Raw genomic sequence first — 22,423 nt, 5'->3', positions numbered from 1 at the left:
TGTTGCTGAGGGTATGTTGGAGCCTTTAATTGATCGGGTTGATAATCTGATGGTTCTGCCCTCGGACCGGTCAGGGTCTCCTCAGGAAGCTGAGGAACTAGATTGGACTATAAGATGTTGGACTCTATGTTTAAGTTTATGCTTGCAAAGAGGGAATCTCAACGGTACTTGATCAGTGGATATGCAACAAGGTGGAATATTCCACATGGGGGGAGAGTGGGGAGAGGGGTGGGGTGATTCCCAGTTCCAACGAAACTGTATCACATAATACAATGTAATCAATGAATAAAAAAAAATTAAATTAAATTAAAAAAACAAAAACAAGATTGCTGAAGGCATCCACAGGACTAGGCAGGTGGAGGAAACAATTCCTGAGCTTTTGAAATAACTCCATGAAAACAACAACAAAGACAGGCTTCAAGACTTACGGAGTGCTATAAAGAAAGCAACATTCATATCACAGGCACTTCAGAAGGCAACAAGAACAGAAAGGGTCAAAAGAAATATTTTCCATGAAACACGTGTTGGAAACGTTCCAAATGTGGGGACATACATGGACATCGAGGCCCCGATGCCCACAGGACCCTTCATAGATCTGAACACAAAACCCTCTCCCAGGAAATTCATATTCAGTCAACAATATAAGACAAAGAAAGAAAAAAAAAGAAAAGAAGAGGAAAAGAAGTGTCAAGTCACTTATGAGGAAACGCTCACTAGATTAATGGCAGACTTCTCAGCAGAAATCTAACAGGCCAGTAGAGAACAGGATGAAACATTTAAACTTCTGAAAGGAAAATCCGCCAAGCAACAATACTACCCCCAGCAAAGCTGTCCTTCAGAAAGGAAGAAAGCAGACTCTTCAGGACAAGTAAAACCTGAAGGAGTTCATCGCCGGTACTGGGGCCCTGAAAGGGGCACCAGAGTCGTAGTGTAGTAGGCTAAGTCTCCACATGTGGTGGCAGCATGCCATACGGGAACTGGTTCATGGCCCAGATGCTCTACTTCTCATTCAGCTTTCTGCTTCAGGCCTGGGAAAGCAGTGAAGGAGGCCCCAAGGCTTTGGATCCTATACCCATGTGGGAGAACTGGAAGAAGCTCCTGGCTTTGGACCAGCTCAACTGCAGCCTACTTGGGCCATTTGGGGTGAACCAGTGGATGAAAGACCTCTCTTTGCTTTCTGTAACTCTGCCTTTCAAATAAAAGTGAAAAAGGAAGGAAAGGAGGGAGGGAGGAAGGGAGGGAGGGAGGGAGGAAGGGAGAGAGGAAGGGAGAGAGGGAGGAAGGGAGGAAAGGAAGAAAGGAGGGAGGAAAGGAGGGGGGAGCAGAGGGGAGGGAAGGGGAAGGGAGGGGAGAGGAAGAGAACCTGGCACAGTAGCCTAGTGGCTAAAGTCCCATCCAGCTCCCTGCTTGTGGCCTGGGAAAGCTGTCAAGAACAACTCAAAGCCTTGGGACCCTGCACCCACATGGAGGACCCAGAAGAAGCTCCTGGCTCCTGGCTTTAGATCAGCTCAGCTCCAGCTACTGCGGCCACTTGGGGAGTGAACCAGCAGATGAAAGATCTTCCTCTCTGTCTCTCCTCTTTGTAATTTGACTTTCTGATAAAATAAATAAATCTAAATTAAAAAAAAAAAAAAGGAAAAGGCGCAGGGAAGTCTTACGTGAGAAGTCAGAGAGCAAGACCCCAGCATCCTGCGAGCACACTGAGCTCAGGCGCAGCAGTAGAGCTGACAACTGCAGACAGAGAAGGCCATCCGACGGCCCAAGTGTTACTTGCACTTTTTTTGGATGTCATTTGCTATACATGAAGGTTTTGCTTTTCCACTTCCAATAATTTCAACTATAGTTTTATAAATGCTTTCCCTGTACTTATTAAATTTTAATACCAGGATTACATTGATATCTTAAAATGAGTTGGAAAACACAGTTCTTCCTTATTTTCTGGAAAGACTTACGATTGTGTTATAATTTCTTCTTTAAGTGTTTAGCAGAATTTACCAGGGATACTACTCAGGCCTTTAATTATCTCTGGGGGGAAGGAGGGAAGTGTGGCTTTTTAAATAAATTCAATTTCTTACATATCCATGGATCTATTCAAAATTCTCTTCTCTCCATGTACACTTTCTGAATTTGTTTTTAAAGAAATACATGCACTTCATGTAAGCTGCCAAAATTGCCAGCATAAAATTATTTAACGTGTACAACAAAATCAAAAATAGAGCCACTCCGTGATCCCACCCCTGGGGTACAAATCCACAGGAAATGAGCCCAGCTCAGTCTGCTGAAGGGATGCTGGCACCCCCACCTTAACCACGGCACTGGGCCTAAGCACCCATCAACAGATAAACAGATAGAGATGCGTGTGTTTGTATAACGAAGTACTGTTCAGTTGCTAAAGAAGAATGAAGTCTTGTCCTTTGTGACTGCACAGATGAACCTAGCAGACACTGTGTCTGAGTAAGGCACACAGAGCTCATCTCATCCACATCTCGAAGAGTTGATCTCACAGATGCTGAAGAGATAGGGAAGGAGAGGGCACGGGGGCAACAGGCGAGATTTCAGTCAGAGGCCAATGTCACGGCGACAGCCAAGGGGGACTAAGTGCTGGAGTGCAGAGACTCCCGTGAGCAACACTGCAGTGTGTATTTCAAGAGTCGGAAGAGAGGATTTTCAGTGTTCTCATCACAAAGAAGCAGTGACTGTGTGGAATGATGGAGACGCTAAGTAATCTAAGTTCATCACCACCCAACATGACCATGCATCACATCCCATAGCCCGTACACAGGTATTAATCTTGTGTCAGTCAAAAATAAAAAGGAACAAAAAAAAGTCAAGTAGGAATCGACATTGGACTGCTGGTAAAAACCTGGAAATCTGCTTTACACACATTTCACACTGAGTAAAAAAACACTGCATGAAACAGGAAGTGCCAAGACAGTGGCAGGAGGCAATGTAACACCACACAGGGGCTCTGTGTGCACCTGCAACCTCTCGCGCGTCCCTTTTCTGGCCCTCAGATTCTATGTCATGCAGGTGCACATCACCAACTGCCTGAGAAACCCAGAGAAGGCGTGAGTTGTCGCACACACCAACCATCCCTGCACTAACTTACAAGTGCGGGAGGATTGAGGCGGCTATCACACGCGCGCATGCATATTTTATATACAAGTACATATAAAAGAACTATATTTGGGGAGCTGAGGGTCTGACAAAGTGCTTATGCTGCAAATATAATTTTGTAAAACTTTGTTTATTTCATTGTCAAAGCAGTAGTTAAGAATATTATACTACCAAAGTTTTAATGATCTGTGATTACTTTAGAATTTACTCCATATGGGTGAAATGGCTCTTCTATTTGATTACTGTTTATAGCTCTGTCTGTACTCCCACTGCACTAAGGTCTCCTCGCTTTTCACTTGGAAAACCTCTTATCTAGTGAAGGATTAAGCTCATCACTGTGGTGTCAGTCTAAAGGATGTTAGCTCAAAAATTTGAAAAAGAGAGGGAAGAAAGGAAGTCGGACTGGGAGGTAGCGGGGAGAGGGAGGGAGGAGGGGAATGGTACTGTGTTCTCACAACTGTAATTTGTTAAATATTAATTAAAAATTAAGGCAATAAAAATTCTTAAATGTTTAAGAAAATAAAGATGCTGCCTGGAATGGCTGAATTCCACGCTGGAGTGCATGGTTAGCATCCGGCTTCTCTCCTTCTCATCCAGCTTCCTGCTAATGAGGACTTGCGGAGGCAGCAGGTGACAGCTCAAATCCCTGCCACCTCCAGAAAACTGTGGACTGAGTTCTGGGCTCCTGGCTTCAGGCTGGCTGGGCCCTAGCTGTTTTGGGCACTTGAGGTGGAACCAGAATTCTCTCTGCCTTTCAAATAAAATGAAAATGAATTTTTAAACAACTTTTGAAAAGAACTGTACTGTATTCTGTTAATTTAATAAGCAGCTAGGACGACTATGTGCTAAAGACAAGAGCAGGGCACTTAGGGTCAGGCATTTGGTTCAGACCTCAGAGCTGTTTGTTTTAAAAATCATATGGGGCAGAGACTAGCTGGGGAGTATGGGAAGGAATTATTCATTCATTCACAAACAGGAAGAAACAGACATGGGCCCCTGTAGGAAAATAGAGGCAGACAGACATTACTGAACAGACAGTGGGTTACAGTTACAGTTTGTGACAAGGACTATAAAGAAAGCAGGCGCCCTCTGCAACTCAGGTCATGCTTCAGCTGCTTTGGAAGGCAAGAGGGGAAGCCAGTCATGGGTGGGCCAGGGCAGTCCAGGCCTTCAGACCCTGTAGGCGCCTGAGCCTAAAAAGGAACAGTGTGCTGGGTTAGAAGGAAGAAGCCGCCAAGCAGGCTGGGCTGGTGGGCCGCGCCCTCTCTCTCTGGTACTGTCTTCCACCTGGCATGCCACCAGCCAGTGGGTAAGGAATGGCTGGCCTCCGCAGCAAGTGGCCATCCACAGCCCTGACCCTGGTGCCTCTGAGGGTCTGAGAGGGAACCATGATGGCAGGCAAGGGGACTCACTGGTGACCCCACTGTCATGGCTGCCAGATCTGAGAGCAGGCCATCTGAGGTGTTAATGGAGTGGTCATTTCCCCTTGCCTTCCAGCTGGCAAGCCCTGGCAGGGTGGCTGAGTGAAGGGGGCTCCAGGCCAGACCAATTCCAATGCTTCCTTCACCTGCTTCATCTTCTTTTTCTTTTGTTTCATTTTTCTTTAAGATGCATTTACTTTCATTGGAAAGGCAGATAGACAGAAAAATTTTCCACCCGCTAGTTCATTCCCCAAATGGCCCCAGTGACCGGCAGGAGCTGAGCTGATCCAAAGCCAGAACCTTGGAGTTTCTTCCAGGTCATCCATTTGGGTATAGGATCCCAAGGCCTTGGGCAATCCTCTGCTGCTTTCCCAGGCCATAAACAGGAAGCTGGATGGGAAGGAAGCAGTTGGGACTTGAACCGGCACTCACATGGGCTGCTGGCACTTGCAAGTGGAAGATTAGCCACTTAAGCCATCATGCCAGCCTCATCTGCATGTTCTTTTTCTAGGAATTTCTCTGAGAGCCAGAATAAGGGCCCATTTCCCATCCAGCAGAAATCAGGGCATGGTGTCTACCTGGCCTGATTCCCGCCGCCCCCGGTATGAACCAGTGCTTCTCCAATGTCGTGATGAAAGCTATCAACAGGGCTGGTGTTGTGGTGCAGAGGGCTAGGCCATCACCTCTAATGCCAGCATTCCAAGTCCAGGCTGTTGCACTTCTGATCCAACTCCATGCTAACGCTCCTGGGGCAGAAGTGGAAGATGGTCCAAGTCCCTGGGTTTTTGCACCCATGTGGGAGACCTGCATGAGTTCCTGGCTCCGAGCCTTGGCCCAGCTCAGCTCCAGATGCTGAAGCCAATTTAGGAGTGAACCAGCAGATGGAAACTCTGTTTCTCCTTCTCTCTGTAACTCTACCTTTCAAATAAAACAGTCTTAAAAAAAAAAAAAAAAAAAAGCTAGCAATCAGAATCAGAAGGCCAGAGAGAAGCGGATGTAAGCTGAAAAGATGGAGTCGCTCCAGGCTGCAGGCCTAGAAAGAACACCCGCTCTCCAGCCAGCTGTGCGACCCTGACTGCCGGCCTCAGCTCAGGGGCAGGAGTAGGATGGTGCCCACTCAGGCCAAGGTCATGAGCTAAGCTCACAGGTGCAGGGAAGGGTCCCGCCCTGACAAATTCACCTATTCCTCCTGACATGGACCCCACACGGGGGGCACTCTACCTGGGTGTCAGCCCTGGGCTGGCCCAGGAGAAACTGAGACCCAGGCCCCAGTGGCCTCCCTGAGCTTGTGAGCTGTGCAGACCCCCTACCTGCTCACAGTGGAGGGTGCATTGGCCACCCGTGGGGAGGGACACTCTCCAGAGGTGCCTCAGGAGCCTCGAGGCCTCTTCGAGGAGCAGCTTGGCTGTGTCCACGCTGGTGAGGAACTTGCTGAGAGACGCCAAGTGTGAAGCCTGCACAGGTAGTGGAGGACATGAGGGTGAGAGGCTGTCACACGCGCTCCTGGAAAGGACTGGGGAGCAGTAAACATTAGGGATAGAAGGTGGGGTGCAGAGGCTGAGCACGAGCCCAGCCTGCCACCGGTGTGTTGTTCTCAAAGGCCGGCAACTTGGAGGTTGTGAGAGCATTTCAGTTGCAACCTCAGCCTAATCAACACGTTGATATAACTGGAATACCTTCCAGCATTATCCACAGCTATTACACGAGAAGAGGAGCGCACAGGGGTCACTCAACTCTGGTCCTTGGAGACTCTTTGGGTGATGGACGTCAGGGCAAGCGGATGCCCTGTCCTGAGCAGTCCCATCAGACGGACCTGCTCACTGCACCTGTGGTACCAGAGCCTGCTGGACGCTTTCGCCCTCTGCTGCAGGGAAATGAATTCAAATTAGGTCAAGGACATGAGAAAACAAAGACTGTGACCCAGGGGAAACACAAAAAGAAGAAGAAAATAAATTAAAAGAGCCTTTGTCTTCACACATCATAAAACAAACACATGCAAAAAAAAAACACACCATGCATCCTTTGTAAGTATCAAGGTGACAAAATATCTTCATTAATGAAAACGCTCATGAAGACAAAAGCACAGGGATAGAGGTGAAGAACAACAATCAGCAGCAAGAGCCCTCGCAAGCTCACACCTGCGAACCGGTAACCCCACTTCCTGCCTAGCTGGAAATGCCATCAGACCCAGGCGGGAGACTGCCTGCCACAGCCTGCATCCAACAGGGGAAGAATAACCACCTCACGGAATGGCCGTGTGTTAGCTCATTTGGCAACCATGAAAAAGCAAGGGCTAGAAAGATTAAATAAGAGGAGAAAAAAGGTGAACATGCTAACCGAAAGCTAGGAAAGTCATGTATCTAGGGTGGGTTTGATCAGCCTAAAGGTACACATATCAAAACTTTAAGTGCTGATCTATGGGCAGTATTTTTATAGGTGTCTTTTATGCTTTCCCACAATTTCTAACTTTCATACAAAAAAATGTTTTAACCAAGAGAGAAAAGAGCTTTACCAATATTTATTAATTTATTCAACAAACAGTTGTTGGCAAGCATCTTTTGAACGCCAGGCCCTAGCTAGCAGCGGATGTGACTAAGCAAAACGGACACGACCCCTGTCCTCGCAGAGCTATTACCTAGAGGAATGTGAAATGTAAAATTGATTTTTTATGCTGCAGGAAAGCAAAATAAAATAAAAAGTCAAAAGTGGTGTCAGGAAGCAGCGGACTCAGGCTGCCTCAGTAAGAAAGAACCCGGAGAGGACCCAGAGAAGGTGACCACAGGGAAGTGTACATCACATGCAAGGGGGACAGCAGGGGTGCCAAAGAGGGTGATGGCCCATAGCGCAGCCTGCTCAGGATAGGGCACCTTGGGAGGTGATGGCAGGGAGGCAGAAGGCCTGGGGATGCCATCACCTCAGGGTTCCTGGACGGAGGCCATCAACTCTCCCACTACACTCCTCTGCCCAGAGGGCTGGGAGCCACCTGCCATGACCCAGGACTCGTGCTGTCCAAGGCCACTGCAAAGCAGCTGCTGGAGTCCAGAGGGCCAGGACCTAAGCAAACGCATCCAGATGGCCAGAAACTGGAGAACTAGGGACCCGGGGAGCCAACAGGTAGACATGTGGATGGGCAGACGGGCAGAGAAGGTGGTGGAGATGGGAGATGGAGACAGGTGTAGTGACACAGGGTATACAAACAACCTCTTCCTGGCCCCTCCACTGCAACAGACCTGCTGCTTTCCTGGGCTAAACTTCCCGGTCCCTCTTCCTGGTGCCTGGCCTCACTGAGGCAACATGCCAGCTGCCCTCAGCACCCATGGTCAGCCCTTAAACTCACCGCCCACAACGCACATCTCTCCCTCCAGCTCTGGCAGCTTACCTTTGTGCCCAGCCCATGGCCTGTGGGGTCTGGAGCCTCTTGGGTTTTCACATCAATTTCAGCAAGCAGCCTCTGGCTCTGGTCAATCTGCTTGCACAGGGCTTCGTAGTCCTCAATCAGGCCCAAGACGTGACAACCGCTTTTGCTGGCCCACAGACAGTGGCCAACAGCTGGGGAGGGCACGCCGGGGTTGCTGGCTGCCGAGCTGCCATTGTCGCAGGAGAGGGAATCCATGTCACTTGGAGACGGTGGAGGAGTCTCTGAAGCTGCAAGATGGGAGGCCGGATGTCAGGCCCGCTGGGGCACAGCCTCAGTGCTGAGGAGGTGAAAGTGAACAGGAACACACACACCCCTGCTTCACAAGGCAAGTCTGGAAGGGAAGACAGGACCAGTTCCCAGGCCTCTGCTAACACCCCTTCCGGGGCTTGTCATTCACCTTTTGGGAGAGAGTCAAGCTAACTTAGTCAATGCCTGCTGACCAGAGCCCACTGGATTAGCTGGAGCTGTGTCCCAGCAGAACTGAGTGTGTGGGAATACAGACAGGGGAACAGCAGCATGGCTGGGTGGGTGGGGTGAGAAAGGGGTTGGGGAAGGCTCCCCCGGAGCAGCGAGAGGGGAGCTGGACTGAACAGGAGTCGGAGTCACACCCAACAGGGGTGACAGCCTGTTGCTTTCTGTCTTTGGAGGCATGCCAAGTGTGGGTGAAAAGATGGCCTGCGGCTGGGCAGAGAGCCTCAGTGACAGAGGGCCTTCGGGCAGGTCTGGAGGAAGGAGCAGGGCTTTCACAGGTCTGAAAACCACAGGGAGATGAGTGTGCAGGCCCAGCTACAAGCTGGTGCCCTGTCTGTGTGTCTACACCAGAGAGGGCAACGAGGCTGAGCAGGCTCACTGGGGCCGGCTGCTGCAGGGCCACACTTTACCCCAGAGTAAGAGGAACCCCGAGAATTGGCTGCGAAGCAGAACACCAGGATAGACTAGCTAGCTGGAAGGAAATCACCAGCCAGAGTGAGAAGCGGAAATCCCAGATCCCTGCTAAACACCTTTCTGAATAGGAAACCCGATTCCTTACTGCCACACCAACACACGGTAGTTACTCAGACTTGGCTTCGCACCTGACTTGGGTGTCACGTCTCGGATAGAGTCAAGCAGTTCAAATGAGTTACCACTCAACATGGGACATTTGTCACTGCCTGCAAAATGCAAAACAAGAGAAGGAAAATCAGCAGTTTATTTCCCTGCCATCGGTACAAGAGAGAGATACGGATTGAAAGCAGGGCAAGGAATTGACACATACGCATCACTCAAATCTTCCTTGAGCATCTGTCCTTCCAGGCCCCAAGCAGGTGCCAGGGAGCAGAGCTGCCAGGCCCATCCCTTCCATGGAAGAACCTTCTGGTCAGGCAAGTTAACAGGTAGTTTACACTTCACTGTGGTCAGGGCCCATGGTGGGAGCTTCATAGGGGCCATGGAGGCTAAGGTGAGAGGTGCTGACCCCAGCAAGGATTCCCAAAGGCTACCATCTGCACAGGGTTTTAAAAGCAACTGTGACTGAAAGTGCCAGGCAGCAGAATGAGCAGGTGCAAAGACATAAAGGTGAGAAAAACAGCAGATCCTGTGGCCTCGGCCCAGGAGCCAGGAAAGGAGGTGATGGAAAGCCAGTACAAAGCCTGCCTCCCGTGGGCCTCATCCAAAGCCTTTAGACAGGGCAATGTCAAGCTCAGATGTGGGTCTGGGACTGGCAGTGCGAACCTGGAGACTGCTGGAGTCACTGGGTGAGAGCAGAGTGACCTCCGACAGCACACAGCGGGGAGCAATGCATCTGCAATCTTTTTAGGAGGCAAAATCAATACACGCTACACAGATGACCTTGGTACACTTTATAACTTGGAGGGCACTTTCACAATGACAGTTCTGGCAGGTGGGCAGGCACTGTCACTCACCTTCATGGGAGGTGGGACACAGGGTAGAGGAAGAAGGGGTCTGGCTGGCCTGGCACAGCTCGGACTGTGTTTGGGTCTTAGCCCTGATTTGGACCCTTTTCTACACGCCCCCCATCATGGGCTGGGCCGTCTACAGGCAGCACCTCCCAGAGGAAGCTGCTTGCAGAGGAACCAGTTAGCGGCCTCTGAAACACAATCTTCACACACATGCACTCAAACGCAGCCCTGAAAAGTCTTTTGCAAAGGGAAAAAAAAAATACTGCCGCTGGAATCAGCCCGATCCTGACTCAAGGAAAGCCAAGGACTCTCTGCTGAGGCAGCACTGAGAGCCCGAAGCTGGCTCCCAGAGGCCTCCTGTACGGCACACCCGTGGCCACTTCTGCACTCACTGCCAGAGCACACCAGCAGCCCAAAGCTGCCTTCCCAGGCCCCAGCGCTCTCCCTGCTTCAATCTCCTCTCGCCCACTCAACACCATCTCTGCATCCTGTCCCCTTAAAGCCCCCAATAGGCCCAAGAGCAGACTACATTCAAGATGCCGGAGCCCAGTGCTGATGAAGTTGCCTTGCACCATGGTCTGTGCACGCTGCTAGCACCCGACTGGCTAGAAGGCAACAGGGTGGCACCTCCCCAGCTGCCCGAGACTCCTCTGGCAGGATTCATCCCAAGAACACTGCTGGACAGCAAAACGTGTAGAGCTCCAAGTCAGAGGCCACTTCACTCACCAACGGGTTAAAGGTGTGGGGACTGATACCATTGTTAGCTGTGGGGAAAGCAGGGTAACGATGGCGCTAGGGCACTAGGAAAATCAAAGACAGGACAGGGGGCATAAGAGCTGTTTTGGGCACTATAACGTCAAGCCTGTATCTGATTAACAAATGAAGAGAAATTCTTAAGAGGTAAAAAACAAAATCAGTGTTTAGTATCATGAAGGATGTTCTCCATGTTTGTTTTTCTATTGTTCCTATCAAAATTTTAAATCTTTACCTGGGAGAATTCGTTGCACCAATCACAATATGTTCTACCACAGACTAATTGTTTTAGGTTAAACGTGATGGACATTGTTCCCAATCCAAGCAAAGACAAATCCAGTATCTGCACGGCATCTGTTTATAAAGCATAGGTGCTCACTGTCCCACCGGAAAGACGCTCTCACGAGGGCATGTGGACAGCAATCCCCAGATGCCTGCAGGTCCAGAAGTTGCACTGGGCTCAAGGACCACGCTGGACCTAAAGCTGAAAATGGCATCCGACTCCAGCTCTGCCACCTCCTTGCTACATCCCTCTGGGCAAGTCCCAGGCCTTCTCTAGGCCCCTTCCTCTATAGGGCAGAGGGCAAGGCCCAGCTGACTGCTTTGTGCCTGACCATTTGCTGGGCAGGTGGCCGAGGTGTCCTCTCCTCTTTCTGCTGCCCTCCACACCCTCTCCAGGGCTTGGCAACACCCTCAAGAGCAAACACGAGACAGATCCCCTGCCACACCTCCCAGGATGCTCTGGCTCCTGAAACATGCTGAGAGTTAGACCAAAAGGCTTGGGTTCTCTACTAAAGCCAAGTCAGAGTCAATGGGAGGAGCAAGCCCAGAGGCCATGAGGGTACTGGAAACCCACCCGGTTTGCTGAGCCGCACCAGGCAGAGACTCCACCACGGAGCTGGAGGTGCAGCTAATTCCTGGAAGGTCCTCGAGTTCCCAGGGTCATCATGTGTCTACATTACCCGAGACACACCCCCAGGGACAGAGCACTGTTCAGAAGCATGCATGCCACACACAGACACACAGAGGGCGAGGTGAGGCAGCTGTCATACCAGGTCTGTCTGGCTGAACGGGCTGCTCGGGCATGGACACAGTTTGGACGGCCAGGGTGAGGGCTCCCGCCTGGGCCATGTGCGACCCCTGCGCCAGCTGCTCCTCGAGCTTGCTCTGCAGGCTGTGGTTGGTGTCGATGCTCCGTTCCAGCTGCTGCCGCAGAGCCTGGATCTCCAGCAGGAGGCCACGAAGGTCACTGCAAGCACCCTGCCCCGGCCAGCCTTCCCCCGCTTCCGCTGCTCGGGCCTCTGCAGACAGGTGAGAGGAAGGCTTGCCATCTTCCGCCAGGCAAGGGGTCAGCCATCGCGGGAACACCACAGTGCTTTCCACCCACTACCACTGGCCACCTCCCCCTTCCTAAGAACGAGGTACAATTTAAAATAACAACTTGACTTTAAAAACAAAAATATTGGCAGACTTAATTGCTGCTATTCCACAGGCTAAATAAGAGCTGGAAATTAATTTTCGCTTCTGGCCATAAAAGCCTAGCAAATTGCACACCAAACCCCGAAATTATGTCTAGTAGTAATAAAATCTATTTGGGCTAGAATTATAGAATGAAAGGGGATGATTTTAAGAGCCATAGTATATTAAAAAGGCACAACAGTAAGAGAAGCAACTTGAAGAGAAATGAAAGCTGCAAGATGACCCTTTTCTAGATAAACTTTCAATAGGGAGAAACCATCTGGAAAATTAGCTTAAAAAAATGCACAGCTTCCCAGAACTGATTCTGGAACGTTAGACTTTACAGTCGAGTCACTCTGATCTGGGATCTTGCTGTGGATACACAGAGGACCAAGGTCAACAGCCGTGCCTACACCGTGTCCAGCACGTGGCAGCTGCTCCCCACGTAAGGACTGGATGGAGGGCACAAGGAAGAACACATGAGCAGGGGAATCAAGGCATTTCCAGAGTGCCCACCCTGCCAGATTCTGTGCCAAGAAACTTTGAGTCAGTGATCTCTCTAACCTCCACCAGCACCCTGCATGAGGGCTACGGTTTCCACAGCCCAGGGTTCAGTGCCCTGCTGGGGCCAAGGGGCAACCCGGTCCTCAGCTGCCTCACTCCTCAGTCCTCCCATTTTTCCCGCTCCTTTTTAGGAAGAGGACGCTGGGGGCTTGCTTCATGACCCACCAACTCCTCCCAGGACGGCAGTGTTTCAGGAAGGAGTGTGCAGCCCTGCCCTCGCCCTGGGCTGCCAGCTTCCCGGGAAGGGCCTTGGGCAGAGCGCCTGGTACCTGGCTGCTTCCTGCGCTCCTCCTCCAGCTGCTCGTACACCTTCAGCTCCACGCGGAGGGACTGGAGCAGCTTGTCGTTCTGTGACAACATCTGTTGCCTCCACTTCACCTCCTCCTGCATCCTGCAAAGGTCCCCCAGCCAGGGAGGACAGGTCAGCCCCACCTCAGAGCCACTCACTCGACCCCACAGGGCAGAGCAGTGACAACCAAGGGCACGTTTTCAAGCTGGTCTTTGAAACATGTTAGCTCATGGAATAGTCCCAAACATGCCAAGAGGCAGCTCACCAACCTTCAGCTCAGGTCTAGAAGTGCAGAAGCTTGGGGGCACACGATGGCAGAAACCCTGACACTGCCCTATCCATGCCCATTCTGGGAAACCAAGGGGACCACATTGATTGAGAGTGGGGTGTCCACGAGCAACTGCAACGCTGGATCGTGGCTGTCCACGGGGACTGCATGAGAGCCACCAACCTCCCTCGCAAGCCTAAGGCAGAAGCATGCCACTCCTCCCCTTGCAACCTCCCAGCAATGGCTGGCACCCCTCAGTGCACCCCTGGAGGCCGCACAACAGTGGACGTGGCCTGGGATCTGGCCACTCCCTTATCTTCAGCCCTTCCCTCTAGGCACACAGGCTTTTCTGCTTGGCCAAAGCCACCCCACCTCTGCCCAGGCCGGCTGCTGAAAACCACTGTCCCCAGACAGCTGGGGTTCAAGTACCATTACTGTGGATGCCCCACCTCTTCGCAGAGGCCGGCCCTGACCCTCATTAGAAACAAAACTCAAGCTGCTCCTCCAGCCCCCTTCTCTTTCCTTGCAGTTCCTCTCACCACACGGCCGGCAGACTCGTGCTACCTCTCGCCTCCCACCACGAGGCAGCCCACAGGGGTGGGTGCATGGCGATGCACCTGCTCAGCTCGCTGCGGCCACTGCAAATCTCCCGGATCAGCTGCCGGGTGTGCGTCTCCTTCTCGCTGAGCTCCCGCTGCAGCCTTTCGTTGTCTCCCTTCATGGCGGCGTACTCCTGCCCGAGGTGCTCCAGGGTCGCGGTCTTCCTGGAGAGGGACTCCCGCAGCTTCTCATTCTCCTTCTGTTTATCTGCAATCACAGCAAAGCGCCACTGAGAAGGGACATCGTTTGTTTTCTCCAACCCGATTACGCAAATACAACACTTCAGCTGGAGCACTCCAAGAATACAAAAAAGAATGAGATTTAATCTGGCATTTATGGCTTTGGCATTCCAATTATCTTGGACATTTTGGGGGCAGATAAATCTGTCAACATCAAGGTTGCAGATTAGACGTCACTAGGATAAAATGGACCTGTTTAATTTTCTGTTAAATAATGGGCTGTGCAATCCTAGCTTCTTTGCCCTCCCTGAGGTAAACAGAGACAAAAACCACAGAAGCAAGAGGCAGGGCCTCAGACCTCCCCCTCTCCTGCCCCTGGAGGGTCAGGTGCACAGGATACAGAAGGCCAGTGTGGCTGTACGGACAGCACACAGGGTCCACTGGCTCCCCGGCCATGAGGACAGCCCTTCTCCTGAGCAAACACTCCCAGAGGTAGGGCTGACAAAGTGGTCCAAAGCAGGCTGCTGGAGGTAGTGAGGGCAAGTTCAAGGGTGGCTCTGGCTCACAGCCTTGACGGAGGCTCCCCACTTCTCTGTGTTCCACCTGCTCACTCTGCTGCTGTGACAACAGAGCTGCCATCTGAAAGGAGCTCCTCACCTCTGCCTGCTAAGTCGCTGTCTGCTCTTTCTTCTCTAACGCTAAGCACTAGGTCTAGTCCCTCATCCTTGTAAACTCAGTTCTTGAGGCCCAGTCTCTTCCAGGGTCATACAGCTCCTTAATCTCTCTGCATCTCTTTTGTCAGCTGGAAAACAGGACTAGCTGCTGGCAGGGTTACTGTGGCCATTAAAGTCTACAGACTAGAGAAAGCACTGTGGCACAGTAGGTTAAGCCACCTCTTGTGATGCCAGCATCTCATACTGGAGCACCAGTTCAAGTCCTGGCTGTTCTGCTTCTGATCCAATTTCCTGTTAATGTGCCTGGGAAGGCAGCAGATGATGGTCTAAGTGTTTGGGTCCTTGTCACCCGCGTGACAGATTCAGATGGATTTCTTGGCTCCTAGCTCCTACCTGGCTTCTACCTGGCTGCTGAGGTCATTTTGGGAGTGAACCAACAGGCTCTGGCCCTTTGCCTTGCAAATAAATAAAGAATTTTTAAAATGAGAGAGAGAGAGAGCAGAAAATCAAGGTGGCGCAGGGCCCCAGCTGCAGGTAGTCCCTCATTCTCACCTCTGGAGCCCCTCACGAGCATCGTATTGAGCACCTGGTTCTGTTTTCTCAGGAAATTAATCTCTGACATGAGAGAACTGTGTAGCTCTGAACCACAGGTAAACACATTTGTAGACCCTACAAAATACACACAGATGGTGATTCATCATGGAACCTCCTAGAAAAGCCTTAAACAAGGAAGAAACACAGCATGCAATGAAAATCACTCCCATAAACTATGTAAGGCAATAAATAGTAAATACAGCAAGCATCTGAAGGGGAATGTCAGAGGACCTACAGAGGAGGTGAAAGGGGGCTCCCCCATATCTGCCTGTCCTATGGGTGACAGCTTCACAGAGTTTCTCCTGGAATCCCAACTCACTCACCCACAGCCACTTGCTGTGCCTCCCCACAGAAGTGGCTCCCTCCCCTTCTCACTCCTGTCACCCACGCCTGCCCGAGATGACATCACCATCATCTCTAACCTAACATGGAGACCTGGGAGCTATTCTCCAGCCCTCTCTCTTCCATGGCCTGGATAAGTGGTCATGACAGCCAATTCTTCCCTCCCAAGTCCATGGACACCAGGCTCTGGTCCCCTGTCCCAGGAGGGCAGGTCTGACCACCCTGCTCTAACCCTGCCTCTGTGCAACCCTTCTCATGGAGTGATCACTCCAAACATAGTGTATCCACATTACTCTCGGGTTAGAACTGCCTGATGGCCCACGCCCCTGCAAGGGGCAACCAAGCCAAGAAGACACAGGGTCCAAGCATCCCCATGTGGACTACACTGAGCGCCATGATCCAGCCCCAGCCTTCAACACAGCCCACACCTTCTCCCTTCAACACTACTGCTGCTAACTGCAGTCAAACCAGGCCAGTTCTGTGCCCCAGGCATACCCTGTTCACCTGACTCTGCGGAATGAGGCCTTTCCTTTGCCTCCAATGCCCATTACCCACTTCACCAGCCAACATCTCATACTCTCCACTGTCGGTTCAAATTCACTGCTTCTATGTATAGATGATCAAGATAAGGGGCTAAATCTAGACAGAACAGGCTGAAGGTCACTTCCTCATCTGTATATACCTTACTAAGCTCTTTCCTAGTTTCTAAAATCCTACACCTCCCTCTACACCTGACTTAGGCAGCATCTCTCATCCCCACATAGATCTTCCAGCTCAGCATTATCTGCCTTCTGAACAATGTGTATCAGCCATATTTACGATGCAGGCGCATCACAGCAAAGAGCCCTGTGGCTGCAGGGCACCTTCCCCAGGAGGCAGGAAAGGGCTGCTCCTCCCCGTCTCCCCCACACAGGAGAGAATGCCAGGCTCTCCTGTCTTCCCAGCCACCCTCCAGGGAACCGAGTCATGAGCCACTTCAGGCCACTGACACATGATGAGGCGCCTGCCTGAGGCTGCCCACCAACATGAGAACAGGAGGTCCAGCGTAGCTCTCAAGAGCAGAAGCTGCTTGTAATTTACCACCTTCTTAGATGCTAACCCCAAGCTAGACAATCACAGAGTACCACCTGCCTTGGAACCGTCTGCCTCTAGACTTCTTGTTACATGAGAATTTTTTCAACTCAGTAGTGTTAAATGCAACTGCTCACTTCCTGGCATGCAGCTGGACACCTGTGAGGAAGGTACCATCCTAAGGAAGGCCCATTAGCTCTCCTGGAAGGCCATTCTCTTCCCATTCCACAATGCAGCCTTGTTCTCACACTGGATCAGTGTTGATACACAAGCGTCCCTCCCAACCATCTTCTTCCACTCTCTTGGGTTCAACTATGGCCTTGGCCTCTTAAGAGCTCTATGACCCCAGGCAAGCCACAGTGCCTCCCTAAGTCTTCACTGGCTCAATAAAAAATGACAGATGCTGTTACTACTACTGTTATGACCATCTGCCTTAACATCAAGATTGATGATGGGCTGGAGCCAAAAACAGGACAAAAGAACAGTCAGACTCGAAGGGAGAAGCTCCACTGAAGTTTACAGCAATGGGAGTTGAGCTGCTCGTTCTTCTGAGCGATGCCCAGGCTACAGGGCAGTCAGAGTCACACTCTACCCCAGGGCAGCCCAGCTGCTGAGGCCACACTTGATGCCAAGAGGCCAGTGTTCCTCCAAACATGCCGCTAGGCTCCGGGAGCTGGTGGCAGACAGGCAGCCCCAACGTGTGAGTTGGCAGTTTGTCACAGTATTCTACCTCAGCGTTGTAAGGAGCCAGGTCTTTCAGAAACCCACCCCCAAGGTGAACACTGCACAGCAGGCGGCGGCAGAGGCACTTGCATTGCTTTGTCTTTTCAGAGATTGCGACAGCGTGGTGAGAACAGCATGTCTTTCCACCAGTGTAAATACTTTATGAATGCCTTTTTGTAAACCTTCCTATCAGAGTGAATTACTCTCCGGAGCAACTGCCTGCGCCATTGTAGCTGATGGCCATTTGAGCCCCCAAATAATTCCATAATTGGATTTGCCAGGGAAAATGTAAACCAGAATGAATCTAATTCAGGCATTACCGAGAGTGAACGCGAAGGGCCCTGGCGAGCATTTCTTTTCTGTGTTTGATTCAGCTAATAACTCAGATTAATCAGATTCCCTGAGGGTGAGAGCAGGGGGATGCAGGTGGGGCTGGAGGAACGTGGGCAGGGGACACAAAGGAGCCATGCTGTTTAGCAGGCAGGCATAGCAGAGCACAGGGAAAGGTGTCCTTGTGGGTGACGGCCACGACCAGCTAGACGGACTCACAACTGGATTTGGTGTCAAGGTCCCCAATGCTGCCAACAAGTACATCCTTCCCAAATGCAGCCGTCTCATCTCTAAAAATCGGAATGATATTAAGGGACCCCACCCATGGCAGAGCTTTGCAATGTGAACCTTGTCATGCTATACAAAGTTATTTTACTCTTTTAGACAATACAACAGAGAATGATGAAAGCAACCATTCATTTGGTTAAGGCACTCAAGATGGCCCTACTCGTGACACTGGTGTCATTAAACCACACGACAGCCCTGTTCTATGAAACAACCAGGACTGGGCCAGGAGTGGAGAAACGGCCCAGTCACGGCGTCAATAGAAAAGCAGGTATCCTGCCTAGGTCAGGCCAGCGCCCTCAGAAACTTGGGCCTTTTCCAAGGGTCCCGCGCTGCTCTCAGGCTAGATTCTTCAGGGAACGGAGACATGCTCTCCGGCACGATAAAGGGAAGGTGTGCATGACAGTGTTGAATGAAAACCAGGACAGAACCATGGACACAGCGCATGCTGCCTCTGAGGGAGACGGAAAATAAGAAGACTTCGACGTGCACAATAAGATCACTGTGAGGACACAGGTGGAAATCAACAGAGTGACGATCAGGGGGAGATCACGGCCCGTGGGGAAAGGACAGAGGTTCCAACGTTTCAACTATGTGAAGGCCTTTGCCTGTGGGGGAACATATTACTGAGTTCTTCATGGAGGACCATTCTATTCGGAGATAACTAGTTATACAAGAATATTGGTGACTTTGGAAGAGTAAGTCACTCACCAAACTGCTAAACTGCTGAAACTGTATAATCTATGCTTGATGAAAAGATGAAAACGTTTCTTTTTTATTTTAGAATACCTACCTATTTCTCTGTAACTTCCCAAGCCAAACGTGGAGTCAACATTGACTCAAGGCTTCCTCAGTGACTACAATCCACGCTTAGCAGGTGCCTGTTTTGTTCACAGACAGCTCATTCAGGCACCTGTGTTCCCAGGAAGCACCTGCGGGCTTGTACCACCCTGGGGGACAGTCCCTTCTTACCTTGATCAAATTCAGACCCTTGCCGTTCCAGCTGTTTCCGTAGCTTCTCATTTGTTTTAATAGATTCTTCCAAACGTTTTCTCAAAGTTCGAATTTCCTGTATATGTTCCATTAGTAAGTCTACTGGAAGGAAGGGCATTTTTCATTTAAGGTCTGAAGCCCCCAACAAATTGAATAATTTATAGGTTATGCAGGGATCTTGAACTTCCAGACGGGGGTAGACACATTGAGAGAGTCGGCAGCTCGCCATCCTTCCCTCCACTTCCCACGGGCTCAGCTCCGGTATGTTCTCCGCGGCCCTCCACGAAGCAAGCAATTTTACATCACATGGAAAAATTACATTCCATACAACTTTAATGCTGACTCTAATGCAGCCTTTTATTCTTCTCAATATCAAATATTAATTTAAAATCTTCCTTGTGGTGAAACTAACATACCCCTTTCAAGTCGGCCCGAGCTGCCTGAGAGTTGATTAAACTACCTTCGTAATGAATCCAGATATTCTCGAGACTTATTCTTTGAAACTGACATGTTATCCATTTTTCACTTTCTAATTTAAGGCTACAAAGTAAAGCAAAACAATGCTAATGAGAACGGCAAAAGAGGAGGGCTGCACACACCTTTCGGGGCTATTTGTATCACCAGCCCTACAACAGACCTTCTCCCACTGTCTTTCACAACGTAATTCCTCTTTCAGGACTCTACTTAAAGAGATCACCAGAGATGCGCCCAAGCAATCGCCAGAGCACAAGAAAATGCTCGTAACGCCAAAAACAGAAACAACTCAAATCATCAGATAAACTGCAGTACATCCATTCCGAGGCCGCACGGGACCACCATTCAAATTACGTTATGAAGACTGTATCATAGCGCGGAAAAATGATCAGGGCATTATGTTAAATTCTATAAGAGATACAAAATTGCTTATTCAGATTTCTACTAAGGAATCTGTACAGAGTGAAAAAGCATAAGCATACAGAAAGGGGAGACACACCTGGACGCTAGCAGCACCTGCCCCTGGGGGGCGGGCTTTAATGGGACACTTCATTGGGTATGAAAATTCAAATTCTCCCAACTTCCTGAAATGAACACACACGACTTGTTGTTCAGCCTTTGCCACCTCACTTGAACAAAGAGGACAACACAGGGTTTCAGCGTGGAGGCCGGCTTCTAGAACCAGGGTTGGGAAGCACAATCACATTAAGTATCCAAAGGCAAAACTAATGCCTTGAATCCATCAATTAGGGTACACTCAGTATGTCTTAGTAATGTTTGTTTTAAAACATTATACTAATGGTATGACCCAGTTTTAATTCCTCCAAAATGGCTTTCATTTAAAAGTAGCACAAGTTACAGATCTTTTCCTAATTAAATAGTCATTTCGCCATGAATTTGAATGTTTATGAGATGACTTAATTCCCAGACCGTCAGCTATCTCCTATTAATGCCAGAAGTGTGGCAAGTAATTGGGTGGGAGGTCTGGGGGCCCCTGTGCAGCCCAGTGCTGCAGGGCTCTCTGCGGCAAGCTCTCGGCTCACCCAGCCCTGCACCTGCCCGTCCGTGCCCTGCTGCCCTGCAGGGCTTCCTCCAACAGCTGGGCAGTGACTTATCTGCTATGCCGGCAGCCTCGTTTGCTGGCTTATCCCAGGCGCACATGGCTGGCTCCGGGGACACAGAGTCTCAGGAGCCCTGGACATAAGCCAGCTTCCACCTACTCTTGGCTGGGGCGGGAATCACCACTCGGGCTTCAGGACACGTTCCCAGTCGAATTGGACACAACTGATCAATCATGCAGCCACACGGAGGGGAAGGAAGCATTACACTCGCCTTTACCAGGCTGGAGCAGAATATCTGTCTCCTAAAATCACACGCTCCTGACAAATGCTAACTCAGATGAGAAAAATACTACCTCTAGTACCACCAGAAACACAGAAAGGAATATCTGCTGTCGAGTAGTTCCAGTTTGCAGAAGCTATGTGAAGAAAATGCTCCCACACAAGGGAATGGCTCCTGGCTCACACACGCCCCCTGCATCACTGTTTACCACCATGAAATTCTGGAAGTGGCTCAGACATTCAACAACAAGGAAAGGCAAGAGAAAGCGCGGACCAGCCACACCACGGCCTACTGTGAAGCCACCAAAATGGCGTTACGTCACAGCATGCAGGAAAGCTTAGGAGACTGTCAGGCAAGAAGGAAAACTAAATGCTCTGTTCTCTACAGAGATGACAAATACAACAAAAGGAAAAATCAAATTCAGGCAATAAAAGGCTGAGGAGAGAGCCTGACAAAGTAACCTACTGGCTAAATCCTTGCCTTGCATGCGCTGGGATCCCATATGGATGCCAGGTTGTATCTCAGCTGCTCCACTTCCCATTCAGCTCTCCGTTTGCGGCCTGGGAAAGCAGCAAAGGATGGCTCAAAGCCTTGGTACCATGTCCCGCATGGAAGACCAGGAAGAAGCTCCTGGCTCCTGGCTTTGGTTCAACTCAGCTCCAGCCATTACAGCCACTTGGTGAGTGAACCAGCGGAAGGAAGATCTTTCTGTCTCTCCTTCTCTCTGTAAATCTGACTTTCCAATAAAAATAAATAAATCTTTAAAAAAAAGGGGGGGGGGTCCGGCGGTGTGGCCTAGCGGCTAAACTCCTCGCCTTGAAAGCCCCAGGATCCCATATGGGCGCCGGTTCTAATCCCGGCAGCTCCACTTCCCATCCAGCTCCCTGCTTGTGGCCTGGGAAAGCAGTTGAGGACGGCCCAAAGCTTTGGGACCCCGCACCCACGTGCGAGACCCGGAAGAGGTTCCTGGTTCCCAGCATCGGAACGGCGCGCATCGGCCCGTTGCGGCTCACTTGGGGAGTGAAACATCGGATGGAAGATCTTCCTCTCTGTCTCTCCTCCTTTCTGTCTATCCTGGCGTTCCAATAATAATAAAAATCTTTAAAAAAAAAAAAAGGCTGGGGAGAAGCAAACCAAAAAGCTAACAAAGGGTGTGTGAAGTCGGCTAGACCGGGAGAATCCCAGTCACACAGCCAGTGCCTGCTAGTCCACGTCAGGGATGCGAACAGCCCAAGTTCACAGCTCCTCAGAGGAGTAACAAACAGACTCCAAGGCCTCAAAACAACTCCACACTGGAAATAAAACAAGACAGGGGCAGCAGACACAGGGAGGAAGAAAGCAAGGGGCAGCCAAGCAGAAAAGCAGGCCCTGCCAGCACACAGAAGGAAGGGTACCAGTGACATCCCTAGTTTTCCAGCTGGAATGCTCTGGGTGGCTGCATTGTAAATCTCCCCTGCCTTCTACTTCCACAAACCCTAAGGGACTATACTCTGGAGGTCTGGGAAAGGGACTGAGTCCCATACCAACTGGTATAGCAACAGGTGGCACCAGGGACCAAGAAATGATATGCGGTTTGACCTAAAGTGGGAAAAAGTGAAAATGACTGAGAGAAAGCAAGGACTTAAAAATTG

At 50.5% G+C, this 22,423-nt stretch overlaps 1 protein-coding gene across 5 annotated transcripts in view; it reads right to left on the bottom strand.

The window, feature by feature from the left end:
* The window catches only part of CDK5RAP2 (CDK5 regulatory subunit associated protein 2), a 188,483-nt gene that overhangs the window by 8,928 nt on the left and 157,132 nt on the right, over positions 1 to 22,423 (bottom strand). For all 5 annotated transcript variants that reach the window (XM_058672770.1, XM_058672766.1, XM_058672768.1 and 2 more), the window contains 8 exons: positions 18,957 to 19,076; positions 15,192 to 15,308; positions 13,804 to 13,993; positions 12,899 to 13,020; positions 11,660 to 11,908; positions 9,030 to 9,107; positions 7,918 to 8,183; positions 5,849 to 5,992 (listed from right to left, as the gene is read on the bottom strand). In XM_058672770.1, the coding sequence (XP_058528753.1) occupies positions 5,849 to 5,992; positions 7,918 to 8,183; positions 9,030 to 9,107; positions 11,660 to 11,908; positions 12,899 to 13,020; positions 13,804 to 13,993; positions 15,192 to 15,308; positions 18,957 to 19,076 (1,286 nt within the window). The remainder of the gene's footprint in view (positions 1 to 5,848; positions 5,993 to 7,917; positions 8,184 to 9,029; positions 9,108 to 11,659; positions 11,909 to 12,898; positions 13,021 to 13,803; positions 13,994 to 15,191; positions 15,309 to 18,956; positions 19,077 to 22,423) is intronic.

This window comes from Ochotona princeps, chromosome 14, assembly GCF_030435755.1.
Source record: "Ochotona princeps isolate mOchPri1 chromosome 14, mOchPri1.hap1, whole genome shotgun sequence".
Taxonomy (NCBI): Eukaryota; Metazoa; Chordata; class Mammalia; order Lagomorpha; family Ochotonidae; genus Ochotona; species Ochotona princeps.
The sequence above is the reverse complement of the archived record's forward strand: the minus strand, read 5'-3'. Positions and strand labels throughout refer to the sequence as shown.